Source organism: Rattus norvegicus, chromosome 1 (assembly GCF_021556685.1).
Source record: "Rattus norvegicus strain SHRSP/BbbUtx chromosome 1, alternate assembly SHRSP_T2T, whole genome shotgun sequence".
NCBI lineage: Eukaryota > Metazoa > Chordata > Mammalia > Rodentia > Muridae > Rattus > Rattus norvegicus.
Window position 1 is genome coordinate 146,193,076 of NC_141534.1, and position 16,281 is coordinate 146,209,356.

General features: G+C 46.0%; 2 protein-coding genes across 10 annotated transcripts in view; one reads left to right on the forward strand and one right to left on the reverse strand.

The window, feature by feature from the left end:
• Wdr93 (WD repeat domain 93) overlaps positions 1-16,281 on the forward strand; it is a 47,064-nt gene that overhangs the window by 17,471 nt on the left and 13,312 nt on the right. For 5 of the 9 annotated variants that reach the window (XM_087582092.1, XM_087582084.1, XM_087582117.1 and 2 more), the window contains 7 exon segments: positions 1,875-1,913; positions 6,118-6,153; positions 8,292-8,376; positions 11,505-11,676; positions 14,169-14,239; positions 14,715-14,801; positions 15,747-15,866. In XM_087582092.1, the coding sequence (XP_087438218.1) occupies positions 1,875-1,913; positions 6,118-6,153; positions 8,292-8,376; positions 11,505-11,676; positions 14,169-14,239; positions 14,715-14,801; positions 15,747-15,866 (610 nt within the window). 9 annotated transcript variants of the gene reach the window in all.
• Positions 5,617-6,098, reverse strand: Snrpepl2 (small nuclear ribonucleoprotein polypeptide E like 2). Its single transcript, NM_001408801.1, has one exon. The coding sequence runs from the start codon at positions 6,034-6,036 to the stop codon at positions 5,758-5,760; it is 279 nt and encodes a 92-aa protein (NP_001395730.1). The 5' UTR covers positions 6,037-6,098; the 3' UTR covers positions 5,617-5,757.

The following is a 16,281-nucleotide window of genomic DNA, read 5'->3' on the forward strand; positions in this document are numbered from 1 at the left end:
GCCTAGCCTGAGCTAGCACACACACTAGCCTAGCCTGAGCTAGCACACACACTAGCCTAGCCTGAGCTAGCACACACTAGCCTAGCCTGAGCTAGCACACACACTAGCCTAGCCTGAGCTAGCACACACACTAGCCTAGCCTGAGCTAGCACACACACTAGCCTAGCCTGAGCTAGCACACACACTAGCCTAGCCTGAGCTAGCACACACACTAGCCTAGCCTGAGCTAGCACACACACTAGCCTAGCCTGAGCTAACACACACACTAGCCTAGCCTGAGCTAGCACACACACTAGCCTAGCCTGAGCTAGCACACACACTAGCCTAGCCTGAGCTAGCACACACACACAGAGACAAACACACTGTGCAGGTATGACCAAAAAAAAAAATCCATGGTCTTACTAATAAGGGGAACAAAGGCTGAGATTCTCCTCACCGCTGAGCCACCATAGGGTCTACTCGGAAGGTGACTTCGGAGTGCCAAGTCTCCTTTTATATACACTGCTGGGATTTGGCAGTCACATATCCTTTCTGGCCCTCCTTACATACAGCCTGTTTTTAGCAACCCTGGTATGTGTGAATGCTCTTTTGTATTAATTGGATAGTAGATTTCCAAATTAATATCACAATCTTATGCTTTTAGTTCTTTTTTTTTTTTTTTTTTTCCGGAGCTGGGGACCGAACCCAGGGCCTTGCGCTTCCTAGGCAAGCGCTCTACCACTGAGCTAAATCCCCAACCCCTGTTATGCTTTTAAAATTTTAATCAGTCAGTCCAATGATGTAATAGTCAGTGCCCAAACTATATTTTTGAAGACTGATTGATTTATAATTGAAGTAGGAAGAATACTTTGGGTTGAAATTATTATTTCAGTGTGTGTGTATGCTTTTTTTTATTTTGAGGTAGAGTTATAACATGCCGTACAAACTTGAATTTCAAGCCCTTCTTCCTTATGTGCTGGGATGTCATTTGTTTGTTTATGGTTTTTGAGACAGGGTTTCTCTGTGTAGCCCTGGCTGGTCTAGAACTTGCTCTCCAGAACACCCTGGCCTTGAACTTAGATCCGTCTGCTTCCGTTAGGAATGTCACACAGGCTGCAGACACATTGGCTTACACTTTAATCCCAGCACTTCAGAGGCAGAGGCAGGAGGATCTCTGTGAGTTCAGTGCAGCCTGGTCTACATAGTGAGTTCCAGGACAACCAGGGCTACATAGAGAAACCCTGCCCAAAACAAAACAAAACAAAACATCACAGCACAGTGTGTCTATGTGCATGCACAGCACATGGCACTCTATACATATGTGCTAATTTCAAAAAGAAAAGGAAGGCCCTGGAGATAGCTTAGTGGGCACAGGTACATGCTGCCAAGTTAGACAACCCGAATTTGGCCCCCGAGACCCACATGACAGGAGAGAACTGGTTCCCACAAGTTGTCCTTAATTTCAGCAAGCAAACCATGGGGCATACAAGGCTCCCTCTCACAAATAAATAAAAGTAAACTAATTATTAAATTAAAGTATTTAAATATTAAATTTTAATATGTTAAATAAAAATATAATAAAAAATAAAAGAACTACTCATTTCCGTTTTCTTCAATGTTCATTTTCCCACGGCCCCTAACTGATCCATTCACCTCCATATAATCAGATACCTCATCTTTCTCCAGCTAGTTTAAGGTCCTGAAGAATGGATGCCATGTCTTGAAACCCTGCAGGCTAGACCTGCCCAGATGCTGGTCTTCCATGGGTACTCCATGAATCCAGTTCTTAAGAGAGGAAATGGGTCGGGGGAGAAAATATCTCTGAAGGTATCAGAGAGTCAGGAACACATCCCAAACCTACTGTGAATTCATTTTCCTTTTCTTTCCCTCCTCAGAACACTCCTGAATCTGCTGTTACAGAAAGCACAGAAAAGGTAAGAAACTTAAAGATAGTCCCCAGACTTCAGTTACATTTGGAAGGTGCATGTTTGTGAGTAACAGATGTACTAGCTGTCAGGCACCCTGGTTAAAAAGGTCCTGCCCCTGCCTCATCCCTTCCCACACCCCATACCCACGTTCACATTCCCAGATTCTCTGTCTTAATCTTCTGTCTTACAGCCATTAGAGACAGCCTTTAAGCATGTGTCCTGTGGCAGGTTTATCTCAAGACAGGGAGCTTAGATTCCACCCATCTCTTACAAAGCCTCTTCCAAGGCCATGGCAGGGACCCTAGTGATGTATTACATCATGTTTATTTTTGTAAAGTGTACAAAAATGGTATTGTTTAGTCACTACCACTTGAGACTCTCATTCTCCTCTGCTGTAATCTCCCTCATGTTAAATGGTGTTAGAACGACCATGGCATTTTGTGTTTGTATCTTTATGGGTATATTTTTTAAGGCAGGGTGTCCATATAGCCCACAGTGACCTTGAACTAGCAGGTTTCCACGGCTTCTCCAGTGCTAGGAGTCCGGATACTCACTGCCATGCCCTGATTTCCCTAAAGAAGACCCCTGAAACCCACTCTGTAGCAGCACAGTCTGCCAAGCAGTTGAGCTGGACAGTTCATTTTCATCTTGGAGTGCTTTGCAGGGCGAGCAGATTTCCTGTCCTGGAGACCTGGGGCACACCTAAGGTTTACATCTGAAATGGGGTCTCTTGCTAGAGACCTTTTGTTTGAAGCTTCACAAATAACACTTGGCAGCACCATTCTGGAAGTTGGCTCCTTCAGCCAACGGCATGGAGGCAAATGCTTGCACAGCACCTGACAGGTCCACCCAGGAAGATCAAGTATGAGGCCAATCTGAGCAACACAAAATTCTGTCTCAAAGAAGAAACGTTCTTCAGGACTTAAGTAATGGGGGAGTCTCCTCCATATAGAAGTGTTCAGGGCTGGGAGTCAAAAAGATGACAAGATGCCAGGCATAGTGGCCCACAACTTTAACCCCAATACTCGGGAAGCAGAGACAAGACGATTTTTGCAAGTCTGGTCTACATAGTTTCAAGACAGCCAGGGCTATACCTCAAGACCCTGACTTCTCTCCCTTCCCATCCTATGAGCCCCCTCCTCTCTCCCCTCCCATCCTGTGAGGCCCCCTCCTCTCTCCCCTCCCATCCTGTGAGCCCCCTCCTCTCTCCCCTCCCATCCTGTGAGGCCCCCTCCTCTCTCCCCTCCCATCCTGTGAGCCCCCTCCTCTCTCCCCTCCCATCCTGTGAGGCCCCCTCCTCTCTCCCCTCCCATCCTGTGAGGCCCCCTCCTCTCTCCCCTCCCATCCTGTGAGGCCCCCTCCTCTCTCCCCTCCCATCCTGTGAGGCCCCCTCCTCTCTCCCTTCCCATCCTATGAGCCCCCTCCTCTCTCCCCTCCCATCCTATGAGGCCCCCTCCTCTCTCCCTTCCCATCCTGTGAGGCCCCCTCCTCTCTCCCTTCCCATTCTATGAGCCCCCTCCTCTCTCCCCTCCCATCCTGTGAGGCCCCCTCCTCTCTCCCCTCCCATCCTGTGAGGCCCCCTCCTCTCTCTCCTCCCATCCTGTGAGCCCCCTCCACTCTCCCCTCCCATCCTGTGAGGCCCCCTCCTCTCTCCCCTCCCATCCTATGAGCCCCCTCCTCTCTCCCCTCCCATCCTGGCACTGTTTTTCTTTACTCAAGGTTCCTGCCTGTTTTCATGGTGTGCTGTTTAGTAACCTTGTATCTTCTAAACAGATAACCACAGCTCTAAAGCTTCACAACCTTTTCTTTGTATTGTTCTTGTCTTGTTACATTTTCCAGGGTTTCTTATAAAAGTGCCAAAGAGCAGCAGTCAGCCTTTATCAAACTAACCGGTGCTTCTCTAGCCTCTGCTTGCTAAGGGGTTTGTTTTACTTAAATCCAGAATGGGGGCTGATAAGCTGGCGCAGCAAGCCAAGCATGTGGACGGCACTCACGTGCCTAGAATAAGTAACTATCTAAAAGAGTCAATCAAGAGTGGATAGAGACTTATCTACATCTGCCATTAAAAATGAACTCTGTATACTTAAGGCACATCACATGCTGTGGGATACATATAGATCTTTAAGAGAGGTCTCCACAGTGAAGCGCATAGCATAGCCTCTGCACACTCATCTGTCTGCGGCTGCTTTGGGACAAGAGCAAGCAGACCCGTTCAGCACAGCACACACAACACTGTCTGTGTGACTGCTGCCTCAAGCGCACTAGCCTTCAGATTGTTCATCCTGCTCACATGCGTCTTTGTGTCCTCTGGTCCCACCACCCCTTCCTCTCCACCCCCGAGCCATGGCAGCCACTGTCTTTGTTTTCTAGCTCTGTATGTTTGATATTTTGTTGAGGTTCTTCATTAAGTGAGAGTGTAGTTTGTCTCCCGGGAGGCTTGGGAAGCACTGCAGAACTTTTAAGACAGGCTGGTGCCTAGTGGTCATTCTTGTGTTCTATCTCGAGTCCTTGTAAGAGGAAGCAAGCGCAGCCCTTCCTTTGCTCTCTCATGTGAGACATTCCTTGGCTTGCATCTGCACAGGCTCCTGTCATTGCTATGCATGCCGTGAGGTGACAAAGCCGAGTGATCGCTTCTTGTGTTAGTTGTGATACACACCACAGCAGCTTGGAGAGGAAAGGGTTTATTTTGCCTCATGCTTCCGTGTCGCAGTCTGCCACCGTCATCCTGTCTGGGGAAGCCAGTGCAGAAGCTCAGGTCGGGACCGGGAAGCAGAGACTGTGGTGGAAAGCAGCCTACTCCCCGCTGGCTGGCTAAGCTGCCTTTTTTATGCAGCCCTGGACTACCTGCCAAGGGGTGGCTCCACCCACAGTGGGCTGGACCTTCTCATATCAATCAATAATGAACAAGGTATTCCACACACTTGTATCCAGACCCATCAGACGGAGGCATGTTCCCAACTGAGGGTCTCTCTTCCCAGTTGACTTATAGTTTGTGTCAAATTGACAAAGCAAAACCAAAAACACCTAACGGCATAGGTCTGCTTACATAGTCAGTGTTGTACTGTTTGGTAGTGCTCTGTTTGGGTGATAGCCTACACAGACAAACATAGACACGTGTGTGTTTGTGTGTGCGCGTGTGCATGTGTACGTGCGTGCGTGCGTGCTTCCCCCCACCCCACCCCCGCCCAAATCCTAGGTTCACAGGTATTTTAAATTTAAATATGAGCTGTGAGTCTGGCTTATTGTTTTTGTATGGATTTGTCTGGATGGTTTTCTGGTCAGTCTGGTGTCAGGATATGCTAGTCTTTCTTGTAAGATAAGTTGTGTATTTTTTTTCCCTCTTAGGTGTGAGTAAGTCTTGAGGTCTCACCAGCAAAAATTTTTATTATGTTTTTAACTTTTATACTGTTCATTTTTTTTCAATGTTTTGAGCCTATTTTGAGCCTTAAACATTCTACCTTATTAAAATATTGGTGTAAGGGCTGGAGAGATGGCTCAGCGGTTAAGAACACTGCCTCTTCTTCCAGAGGTCCTGAGTTCAATTCCTAGTAACCACATGGTGGCTCACAACCATCTGTAATAGCATCTGATGCCCTCTTCTGGTGTGTACATGTATATGCAGATAGAGCACTCATACATAAAATAAATCTTAAAGAAAAGAAGATATGGGTGTGAATGTTTCCTTTGTGGGTTTTTGTTTTTGTCTTTCTTTTTTTTTTTAATTGTAACAAAAACAAGCTCACATTTATTTTTACCCCAATGATAATGTACAAGTGAAACAGGATGAGTAAATGTAGTCACCAGCAGGCCCCTGAACCCCCTTCTCAACCTTTCCCATGCTTGACCACTGCTAGTTGGAAACACTTTGGAGCAGAGTAATATTATCTCCTTTTAGCATGATCCGACCCAGTTGTTTTCTTGACTTTGTTTTAGAATGAATTTCTTCTGCATCATCTAATACGAGGTTCATGTACTCATCAAAGCCAATAATACAACCCTCTATCTGCATATTCACTTGTTCATACAGCCACACCTGAATTCGAGATCTATTTTGCAAATATCTGAAGATAAGGTTGATGGGCTGCACCATCACCTTCTGCACCTTCTGGCCCTGGCCACGGTACTCCATGGTGGAAGTCACAAAGACCACACAAATAGGAAGCTATTTCTCTTTCTTGATCATAACATTCATTTATTTATTTAATTTCAGAGCTTGGGATCAAGTGTCAGCCCTAACACAACCCAGGTAAATACCTTATCTCTGAGCTGGCTTCCCCGCCCCTTCACCACTCTGTTTTTAAGTGGGTCTTCACAGATCTAGCCTGCTGGTCACAGTTTCTAATGGTTTATTTAACTCTTTACAATGCAATACCTTCTGAGTTTATCGAGCCTTCTTTTATTCCCGAAATGTGATTTACATTGTTAAGTGGGTTTGAAAGATGGTAGGGTCTGCTTGTTTTGGCCAAATTACTAAGTCCTCTGCATCTTTACTGCTTTCCTTCCTACATCTGTACTGTATTTACTCACGTAGGTAACTGTTACCTGGCTAGCTGGCCATTAGCATTTAGTATTGTTCTATTACTAATATTATAAGGAAACTTTCTCATCTGTTGTTTCTGCCGTTATTAGGAAACTTTCTTATGCCCAAGTTGATGACATATTCTGTTATGTTTTGGGCCCTTGGAAACCAATCACAATAGAAGTCCTAGAACTTCTTTGTATAGTCACCCACAATAAGCTTAGATCCGAACCAACCACCTAACAACACTTTCTGCACCTGTGTGTAAGGTTTTGCAGTATATGCTTTTATAAGCTGCCCCTGGGATGGACCCTAATGTAAGAGAGACACCTGTACCAACATAAGAAACTATGTGGAATAAGACTTCCATTTTGAGTGGTGGTCGAGTAAGTTTAAGTTGCTAAGATCTTCCTGGGAACTGCCATCCTACTTGGTAGAAAAAGACATGTATGTGGATAACTGACATCCTGGATGGCAAGTTAAGACCTGAATGTTAGACAAAGCAAGTCTCCTGCCACCAATGGAAACAGGATAAATGTACAATAAGGACATGTTCCTAAGGAAAGCTCCTGTCCCTAAATCCTGATTGGTGGAATAACTTGGCACAGATGTTTTGTGAGGTTTATGCTTAAAAATCCCTGTGGGATCTTAACTCAGTGTCACAACCAGCTCCTAAGTCTGTGTTTGTGGCCTTGATCAGTCTTGAGGTGTGACATTCAATAAACTATCTCTACTTGTCTGAGAATGGTGTCTGAGTGGTTTGTGCTGCAAGTCCCAGACACCAACACTTGATCCTGTCATCTTTTGGAAGAGGAATCTCGAAGACTGTGTGTGTTCTTTTGCTTCTGTGAGTTTTTGTTTGTGTGCTTTGAAACCCTGTTAGGATATGCATACCAGTTTGGGATAAACTAACTTTTTAACATTAGTCATACACTTGTTGGTCCCTGGTAGTCTTTGTTCTGATTAGAATCTAAGCCATCCCAGCTCTCCTCTGATTATTTTGAGTTGACATATACCCATTTTAATACTTTTATTCTTTTTTTTAAGACTTACTTTATTTATATGAGTACACTGTAGCTATCTTTAGGTGCAACAGAAGAGGGCATCAGATCCCATTACAGATGGTTGTGAGCCACCATGCAGTCGCTGGGATTTGAACTCAGAACCTCAAGAAGAGCAGTCAGTGCTCTTAACCGCTGAGCCATCTCTCCAGTCCTGATACTTTTATTCTTTTTTTTTTTCTTTTTTTTTTTTTTCGGAGCTGGGGACCGAACCCAGGGCCTTCTGCTTGCTAGGCAAGCGCTCTACCACTGAGCTAAATCCCCAACCCCAATACTTTTATTCTTAACATGTTTATTTATATCTAAATTTAGAATTAAAGTACGGTTTTTCTGTGCACATACTCTCTCTCTCTCTCTCTCTCTCTCTCTCTCTCTCTCTCTCTCTGTGTGTGTGTGTGTGTGTGTGTGTGTGTGTGTTGTGCAGTCTTCCAAGTGCTGGCTTAAATAGAGTTTCTTTTTGACAGCATATAGCTGAATTTTGCCCTTTTATTCGATGTGTCTTTCTTATTTTTGTGCTTGTTGCATTATCCACTCAGTAAGTACCAGTGATAATACAGGGATCTAGGAACAAATGAATTCCACCTAGCAACCAGAACTGACGTATCTGCCCTTTAAGTATAGTATTTAGGCCATTTACATTTAATGTTGCTCTTGGCAAGTTTGAGTTTAAGTCTACAATCTTCTATTCCATTTTTACTTGTCTCATTCATTTTCTTCCCTGACGTCCTTAAGAATGGTTATTTTTTAATGATTTCATATGATCTCTCTTGTTAGCTTATTGGCTATGCCTTTCCCTTATTTTAGGACTTAAACATTTCTTTTAAAAGTGACCTTAAGTTGAGTCTTCCAGTTTTTATAATGAAGATTAAACCACCTAAGCCCATAGCAGGTAAGTAGGAGGCAGAGCGAGTTCCTTTTGCTGTTGCTATCCCCATTCTTCCCTCTTAGCATTACTCCACACTCCTGTGTCCTATTAGTTAGCAGTAATATGTAATTAAATGCATGACTCCGAAGACAAGATTTTAACTCAGGGGCTCTAGGATTGAAAAAACAAAAGAAAACACAAATATTATAAGAATTTAGGGGTCTTGAGAGATGGCTCAGAGGTTAAGACTGACTGCTCTTCCAGAGGTCCTGAGTTCAAATCCCAGCAACCACATGGTGGCTCACAACCATCTGTAATGGGATCTGATGCCCTCTTCTGGTGTGTCTGAAGAGAGCAACAGTGGACTCATATAAATAAAAATAAATCTTTTTTTAAAAAGATGTAGAAGAGTGAAGGAGACACATTTCTGACTGTTAGGTGGAGTTAACTCATCCCCATACTTCTGTTTGAGTCTTTATCACTTTTTTGCTTAGTGCCTGCAACCAAGCATGGAGATTAGAGATGACTCTCCTTCATTCTAGAAGCTGAAGGTCTACCCAGGGAGAGTAGAAGGAAACTTCAGTAGGATATTCCAAGTACTGAAATTAGTTTGTTGAAAAGCTACGGTTATTAAGAAAAAGGTGAATCCTCTGGGCTTAGTGGCACAGGCCTTTAATCCCAGTACTTAGGAGGCAGAGGCAGGTGTATTTCTATGAGTTCAAAGTCATCCTCTCTACAAAGTGAGTTCCAGGACAGCCAGAGCTACGCAGAAGAACTCTGGCAAGAGAAAAGGGGGAGGGGGAGGAGGGAGGGAAGGAAGAAAAGAAATGAATCTGTAATCCTAGCTTTTGGGGAGGCAGAGGCAGGAGGCTCAGGAGTTCAGGGTCATCCACTGTTACATCATGAGTTTGAGGCCAACCTGAGCTGAGTGAGACCCTGTTTCAAAAAAAAAACAAAAAAAACAAAAGAGGAATGAGTAACAGAAGTATCAATGAAATGGAGACACGCAGATGGGTAGAAATAATTACCAACCAGGAAAATAGGCGAATGATGAGGGTGAACATACCTGCACGTAGTCAATGGACCAGGCATATTGGAGGTAACGTCATAAAGTCTGTCCTTTAGGTGAGTTGTGCTGGTCTGTCCATGAGACAGAACCCTGAGCCCCGCCTCACACTGTGAACAAAATCAAATTCCAAGTGAATTGCACAAGTCGAGATGGAAGACACACCTTTAGAAAATCTAATTTGTGAGTAGGGAAGGACCCTTTAAAAGAAATATTTATTTAAATTAATTGTATATGTGTATCTGTATGTGGGTATGTGCATATTTGAGTGCAGATACCTATGGAATCCAGAAAGTGTTGAAGCCCCTGGAACTGGAGGTGGCTGTTGTAAGCTGCCCAGTAGTGTGGATGCCAGGAGACAAAGTCTAGTCCTCTACAAAGGCAGTATATGCTCTTAACCTCTGAGCCACCACTGTAGACCTCTCTCTCTCTCTCTCTCTCCCTCCCTCTCTCTCTCTCTCTCTCTCTCTCTCTCTCTCTCTCTCTCTCACACACACACACACACACACACACACACACACACACACACACACACACCACAGTAAAAGAAACACATACAAATAGAATAAAGGGAAAATTGGGAAAGTTTGATTACATTAAAATTAAAAACTTTTAAGTTAGGCATGGTGGTGTTGTAACCCAGCCCTCAACTTTAAGCCTCTATTTTAAGGCCAGATTATGCTACAAAGTGAATCTGCTGCTGACAGCCTGGGCTATATACATCAAACAAAAGCAACCACAGTAAAACAGAAAACTAAACAAACAACAAAACCTCAGAGTGTCTATTCATCCAGGTGTATGGTTAAGAGCATGAAAGAGGGGCTGGAGATGTGGCTTAGCTGGTAGAGGCTTTCCCAGGCTATGACCCAGCATTTACACTGCTACATGGACTGACCATTCATACCTGTTTGACTAGCCAAAGACTTGAGGGATTTCCTGGGATGTGGAATTTTCAGTGCTAAACCTAAGAAACTTTAGAGAAAACTGGAATAGATAGATAGACAGACAGACAGACATGGATATTAGATATAGGTAGATAGTATAGGTAAGTAGACAGTAGGTAGAGTAGAAGATAGATAGATAGATAGATAGATAGATAGATAGATAGATAGATAGATGATAGATACATAGAAAGGTAGGTAGGTAGGCAGTTAGAGAGATAGAGTTGTAAGCAAATGTATATAAGAAACATGTATAAGAACGGCAGTGGGGTCTGGGTTATAGCTCAGCAGGTAAAGTACCTTCTGCATAAGCATGATGACCTGAGTTCAGATCCCCAGAACCCACATAAAAATGTAGTGTGGTGGTTTGTGCCTTTAATCCCAGAACTGAGAGGGAATACAGAGAGACAGGTGGGTCTCTGCAGCTCATTGTCCATTCAGCTTAGCTTAATCAATGAACTTCTGACTCAGTGACAGGCTTTGTCTCCAACAAGGAAGGTGGAGAGTGATCAAGACACCTGACATCTACCTCTGGCCTCACACACACCTACAGTAACAAGTGCACACGTGCTCACAGAATGACTGTCGTGGAGTGGGGGTATAGCTGAGTGCTAGAATGATTGGCTACTGTGCATGAGATCCTGGGTCTTACACCTGGCTCCAGAAAGCAGAGGTGGGGCTGTGGGTTTGGGGAATGAAGAATGAGAGTGAAGGTGACTGACAGAGCAGAAGTCCTGCAAGAGGAATGGGTGGGAGCAACACACTGCCTAGGAAGAGGGCTCGTCAGAAGAGCCGGAAGTCATAGGAAGAGGGCTCTTGAGACAGCTGCAGGTGATGGCCATTTCCAGGTAGGGCCTTACTTTGTTGGAGCGACAACATTATCTTAAGGCCTTAGCACACCACAGGCATTTCCTTGGCTCTTTTTGAAGAAAATGTGTGGCGCTGGGTTGGAGGTGTAGACAGGGTAGGGAGATAGCTACCCTCTACCTGGACTGAACCTGTGCAGTGAGGGAGAGCATAGACAGGACTGGACCCCAGCCTCACAGACCCGCTGCAGACCAAGAATGGGTTTCTGAGATAAGGCTCCTAAAGGAGGCAGGGGTACTGACAAAGGAAATGAGGTTTCATTGAACTTTTCAATCCAGGCACCACATTTAAAAGCCCCTTGGAAATCTTTGCAAAGGTGGAGGACTACTTCGGGCTAGGCTCTGGGCAGAACCACTTTATCAAGGATGTGCAGTGGGAACAACACATGGAGATCTTCTATGCCTCCTATAAGAAGCACCTGGAAGGGGAGTGGGAAGAGGAGCCACTCAGGTGAGCCTGAGGGAGGAGGCCCACTCAGGTGAGCCTGAGGGAGGAGGCCCACTCAGGTGAACCCGAGGGAGGAGGCCCACTCAGGTGAGCCTGAGGGAGGAGGCCCACTCAGGTGAACCCGAGGGAGGAGGCCCACTCAGGTGAGCCTGAGGGAGGAGGCCCACTCAGGTGAACCCGAGGGAGGAGGCTACCAGGCCCTGCTTCCTGGTACTTCTTGGACCCATCTAAAAACTCTTTCTGACTTGGTAGAATTTCAACACTTTTTAAAAAAAAAGTTGTTCTTAATTTTACTCAATTCATTTTTTTTTGTTTTGTTTTTTTTTTTCTTTTCTTTTTTCGGAGCTGGGGACCGAACCCAGGACCTAGCAAGCTTGCTAGGCAAGCGCTCTACCACTGAGCTAAATCCCCAACCCTCTCTTTTTTTTTTTTTCCTCGGAGTTGGGGACCGAACCCAGGGCCTTGCGCTTCCTAGGCAAACACTCTACTACTGAGCTAAATCCCCAACCCCTCTCTTTTCTTTTTTTTTTTTTTTTTTTTTTTTTTTTTTTTAAGATTTATTTATTTATTATATATAAGTACACTGTAGCTGTCTTCAGATACACCAGAAGAGGGCATTGGATCTCTTTACAGATGGTTGTGAGCCACCATGTGGTTGCTGGGAATTGAACTCATGACCTCTGGAAGAGCAGTCGGGTGCTCTTAACCGCTGAGCCATCTCTCCAGCCCCTCCCCAACCCCTCTCAATTAGTTTTTTTTTTTAATTTGAAGATTTATTTATTTTATGAGTATGCCATCACTATCTTCAGACATACCAGAAAAGGGCATCAGATCTCATTACAGATGGTTGTAAGCCACCATGTGGGTGCTGGGGTTTGAACTCAGGACCTCTGGAAGAGCAGTCAGTGCCCTTAACCACTGAGCCATCTCTCCAGCCCCTCTCAATTAGTTTTTAATATTACATATATGGGTGTCTTGCCTGCATCTGTCTGTACACCATGTGCTTGCAGCACCCACAGAGGTCAGGGGAGGGCTCGGATCCCTTGGAACTGAGTTTTAGACAATTGTAGGCCATCGTGTGGGTGCTGGGACCTGAACTGCTCTAGAAGAGCAGCCCTTTTTTTAAAAATATTTTTTAATTTATTCATTTATTACATATATTTTACATATATATTACATTGTAGCAGTCTTCAGACACCAGAAGAGGGCATCGGATCTCTTTACAGATGGTTGTGAGCCACCATGTGGTTGCTGGGAATTGAACTCAGGACCTCTGGAAGAGCAGTCGGGGTTCTTAACCGCTGAGCCATCTCTGCAGCCCTGCAACCAGTGTTCTTAACCACGGAGCAGCCTCTCCAGTCCCAGCAGATTCCTGTAAAACGCTGTGTGGAGAGTTTAAATACAGCTAGAAGGAAGGCTGGCAGCTACAGTTTTAAAGGAGCAGTAGAGTGCAGCTCAGGGGAACACTGTCTAGTATGCCTAAAACCCTGGGTTCAAAGTCCAGCACTGCAGACAGGGAGGGGAAGCAGGAGCACACCCGTGGAGAGGAGCACTGGAGTTCATTTTAGACACATGTATGGCACCTTCTCTAACAAAAGATAACAAAACAGGAAGTAAGCTACTACTGTTACAGACATTTTCCTTCGTTTCCTTCTTGCTGTTTTGCGGTCCTGGGATCTAACCCAGGGTCTGTGCATGCCAGACAGGATCTCTGCTGCTGAGCACCACCCCCCCCCCTTGTCTTTCTAAATGTGATGTCATTTAGGGCTATATTTGCTACAGTAAGTTAGAGGTAACGTGTGCTTACACCTTGGTCAGCACGTAGGTCCCATTAGCCAATGTTTTGATGATAAAAACTGAGCCCAGTGTCTGAAGTAGCCATGGTTTTAAGAACCAGCTTACCTTCTAGCTCTGGAACATTCTTGTTTTCACATGTGAAGAAAGACCTCCCATCTTGCTGTCAAGTGGATCTTAAATGTCCTCATAGTGGGGCATGGAGTCTAAAGGCTTTGCCCTTTATTGTGAACCAAAACCCTACTCTGGCTTGGTGGTTCCCAGGTCATCCTACTGCCCAACAAGATATTTAGGGGCCATATTAATTATCCACAATGGGAATACCACGAGAATCTGCAAACACTCCAGCTTATTGTATGCTTTGAGTTTTGTGAACCCCCAGTGAGAAAGCATTTATGAAATGTCACCCATGTCTGCCTTCAAGGAATCTCCTCTGAGCATAGATGTGACCTCCTAAAGCTGGGGGATCCTTTGGCTAAGGCCTCATCCTGTGCCCTGCTGACCTTTGAGTGATCCTACCTACAGTAGCACTGTCTTCCTCTGTGTCCAAGTTTGGCCCCCAGCCTCAGCAGCTAGATTGTGACTATGACGGGCCCTGGGAGGGAGGACCTCTAGCCATTTCTGGTCTTACCTCCATATCATGCCACATCTCATCTTGCCAAGGGGTCTGCGTGCCTCTGACTCCTGTCTGTCTTTTCCAGTATGGCCACCTTCCATTTCTTCTATACTAACTCCTTAACAACCACACCAACGGATGTCAAGAGCTCTTCCGGTAAGTGGAGTTGGGAGAGTGGTCCTTTGGGCAACTCTTGCATGGTGGGACGGGTGAAGTTGGAGATCAGACTGCTAGCTGTAGTTTGGAGTGTCTGTTTGATCTGCACTCCCAATCCCAGTTTCCCTAAAATGAAAGCCACACGATTTCAGGAGGGGTTACCCTATGGGGCATGTGAGCTTATGTCTGACATACGGTTTCTGGTCACCAACTCACCTTACAGTAGCAATCAGACAAACTCTGACATCCAAGTGGGCACTGACCTTTCCAAATGATGTGAGATGGCCAAAGGGCCTCTGTGCCCTGGGAACATCCTCCATGAGGTGCCACACTGTTCTTCCCCAGATCTCCACCTCTCTGCCAGAGTGGCACCTGCCAGCACAAGGCGCTCCAGACTCCAGCAGCAGCCTACTTGCCACACAAACCCAAGGCTTCCTGATACCTAATCACATCCTTTCTTCTCTCCCCGCCCCAGGAACAGCATGTGTCCTTGGCATACACTGGACTGGAAGTCACAATTTCTTCCTCTATTCACTGAACAAAACTCTGAAGGATAAAACTGGTACTTGAACTTCCAAGACTGAGACAGTGCCTAGGCTCAGGGCTCTGAGAACACGTGCTTCTCCGGCTGAGCTGTATGAGACAGCCAGATCTGTGCTCCAGAAATAGGGTGCTCAGTGGGTGTTCTAGGTCTGTCCCTACATCGTGATGTCTCTCATGGCAGTGTCCAGAGTTAAGTACACAGGGTCCCACAGAATCTGTTGTGAAAGGAGAATGGACTTGGCTTCTGAAGGCCAATGCTAGGCCTGGCCTAGAGTTCAGGCCAGTGCCTTCATCTCCCTCTTTTGGTTTTGTTTTTTGTTTTTGAAACACAACTAAGTCAGTATACATCACTGTCTGCTGAGTGTATTGGTTATAAATAGCAAAATCCAGGGAAACCCTCTGAGGTTGAAATGCAGGTGGTGATTGTTGCCAGACACAACCATGGACGCAGCTCCACGTGGGGTCCACTCAGGGTGAGGTCTTGAGTGACACCTGTGTTTTACTTTCACGCTGTGCTTTAGAAGTGAATCCGGTTGAGTATGCAAGAAGAAGGAAAGGCCTAGCCCTCTCCCAGGCACCCTGGTTTCTAATCCCCATGGGTTGGTCTACCGATTGGCTGTGGCCTTGGTCAAGCCATTTGCTTATGTACCTCAGTCTGATCTGTGCTGTGGGGTTCTAACAGGACCTGCTGCCTAGAACTCGTCTGAGAATTAAATGAATGCTACCTATAACAAGTCTAACAATGTCCTGTGAGTGCCTGCAAGTGGCCGCTAGACGTTAGCAGACTTATTTTGCTCTGGGAGAGGAGCTCAGCACTGAAGAAAGAGGTGAAGCGTCTAGACAAAGGGCTCCCAGTGCCCAGGACCTGGGCTAAGCAGACCAGTTGGGTATCAGATTCCCCGTGTGGAGGTGCTGGGCAGGGCAGGGTCTGTGGGGAGCCTGGCAAATGGTCTCCTCTCTCTAGATTGTGAGAATGTGTGGCCCTGTGCTGCGCCCATCGTAGTGTCTCAGATCAGCAGCTTCTCCTCTTACCTGGCCCTTGCCTGTGAGGATGGTGTGCTCATTCTGTGGGACCTGGCTCAAGGTGAGTCCCTATCACTCCCCTCAACTGGGCACCTGCTGCATCTCCTCAGGGAGACTCCACAAGCCTGGGAATTCCCTCAGTTGCTTCGTGTCCCCAGGCTGGGGCAGCTGGACCAGCTTCCCCCTCCTTCATTCCTGGGACACACCACTGAGCTTCTATTGCCCGTGTCCTCTCTGGGAGTGTGCTCTGTGCCCTGCAATGCACCAGGTCACCTTGTTACACTACAGGGAGGATCTGTCTCCAGGACAGCTGGAGATAGCCTGCAGCCTCTCCCCCTGCTCTCAGAGCAGGTCAGCTTCCAGTGCCTTCCTGTCCCCCACACCAGTCAGCAGGAACTCTGCTAGGTTTAGAACTGAGAGGCCTAGACTGTGGCTAAAGCGAGACCAGCAGCTGTTCTGGGTGAGCAGCACTGTGG

What these genes read in the sequence shown, in the direction of transcription:
- Snrpepl2 (NM_001408801.1), bottom strand. Translation starts at nt 6,036, where the DNA reads ATGGAGTACCGTGGCCAGGGCCAGAAGGTGCAGAAGGTGATGGTGCAG.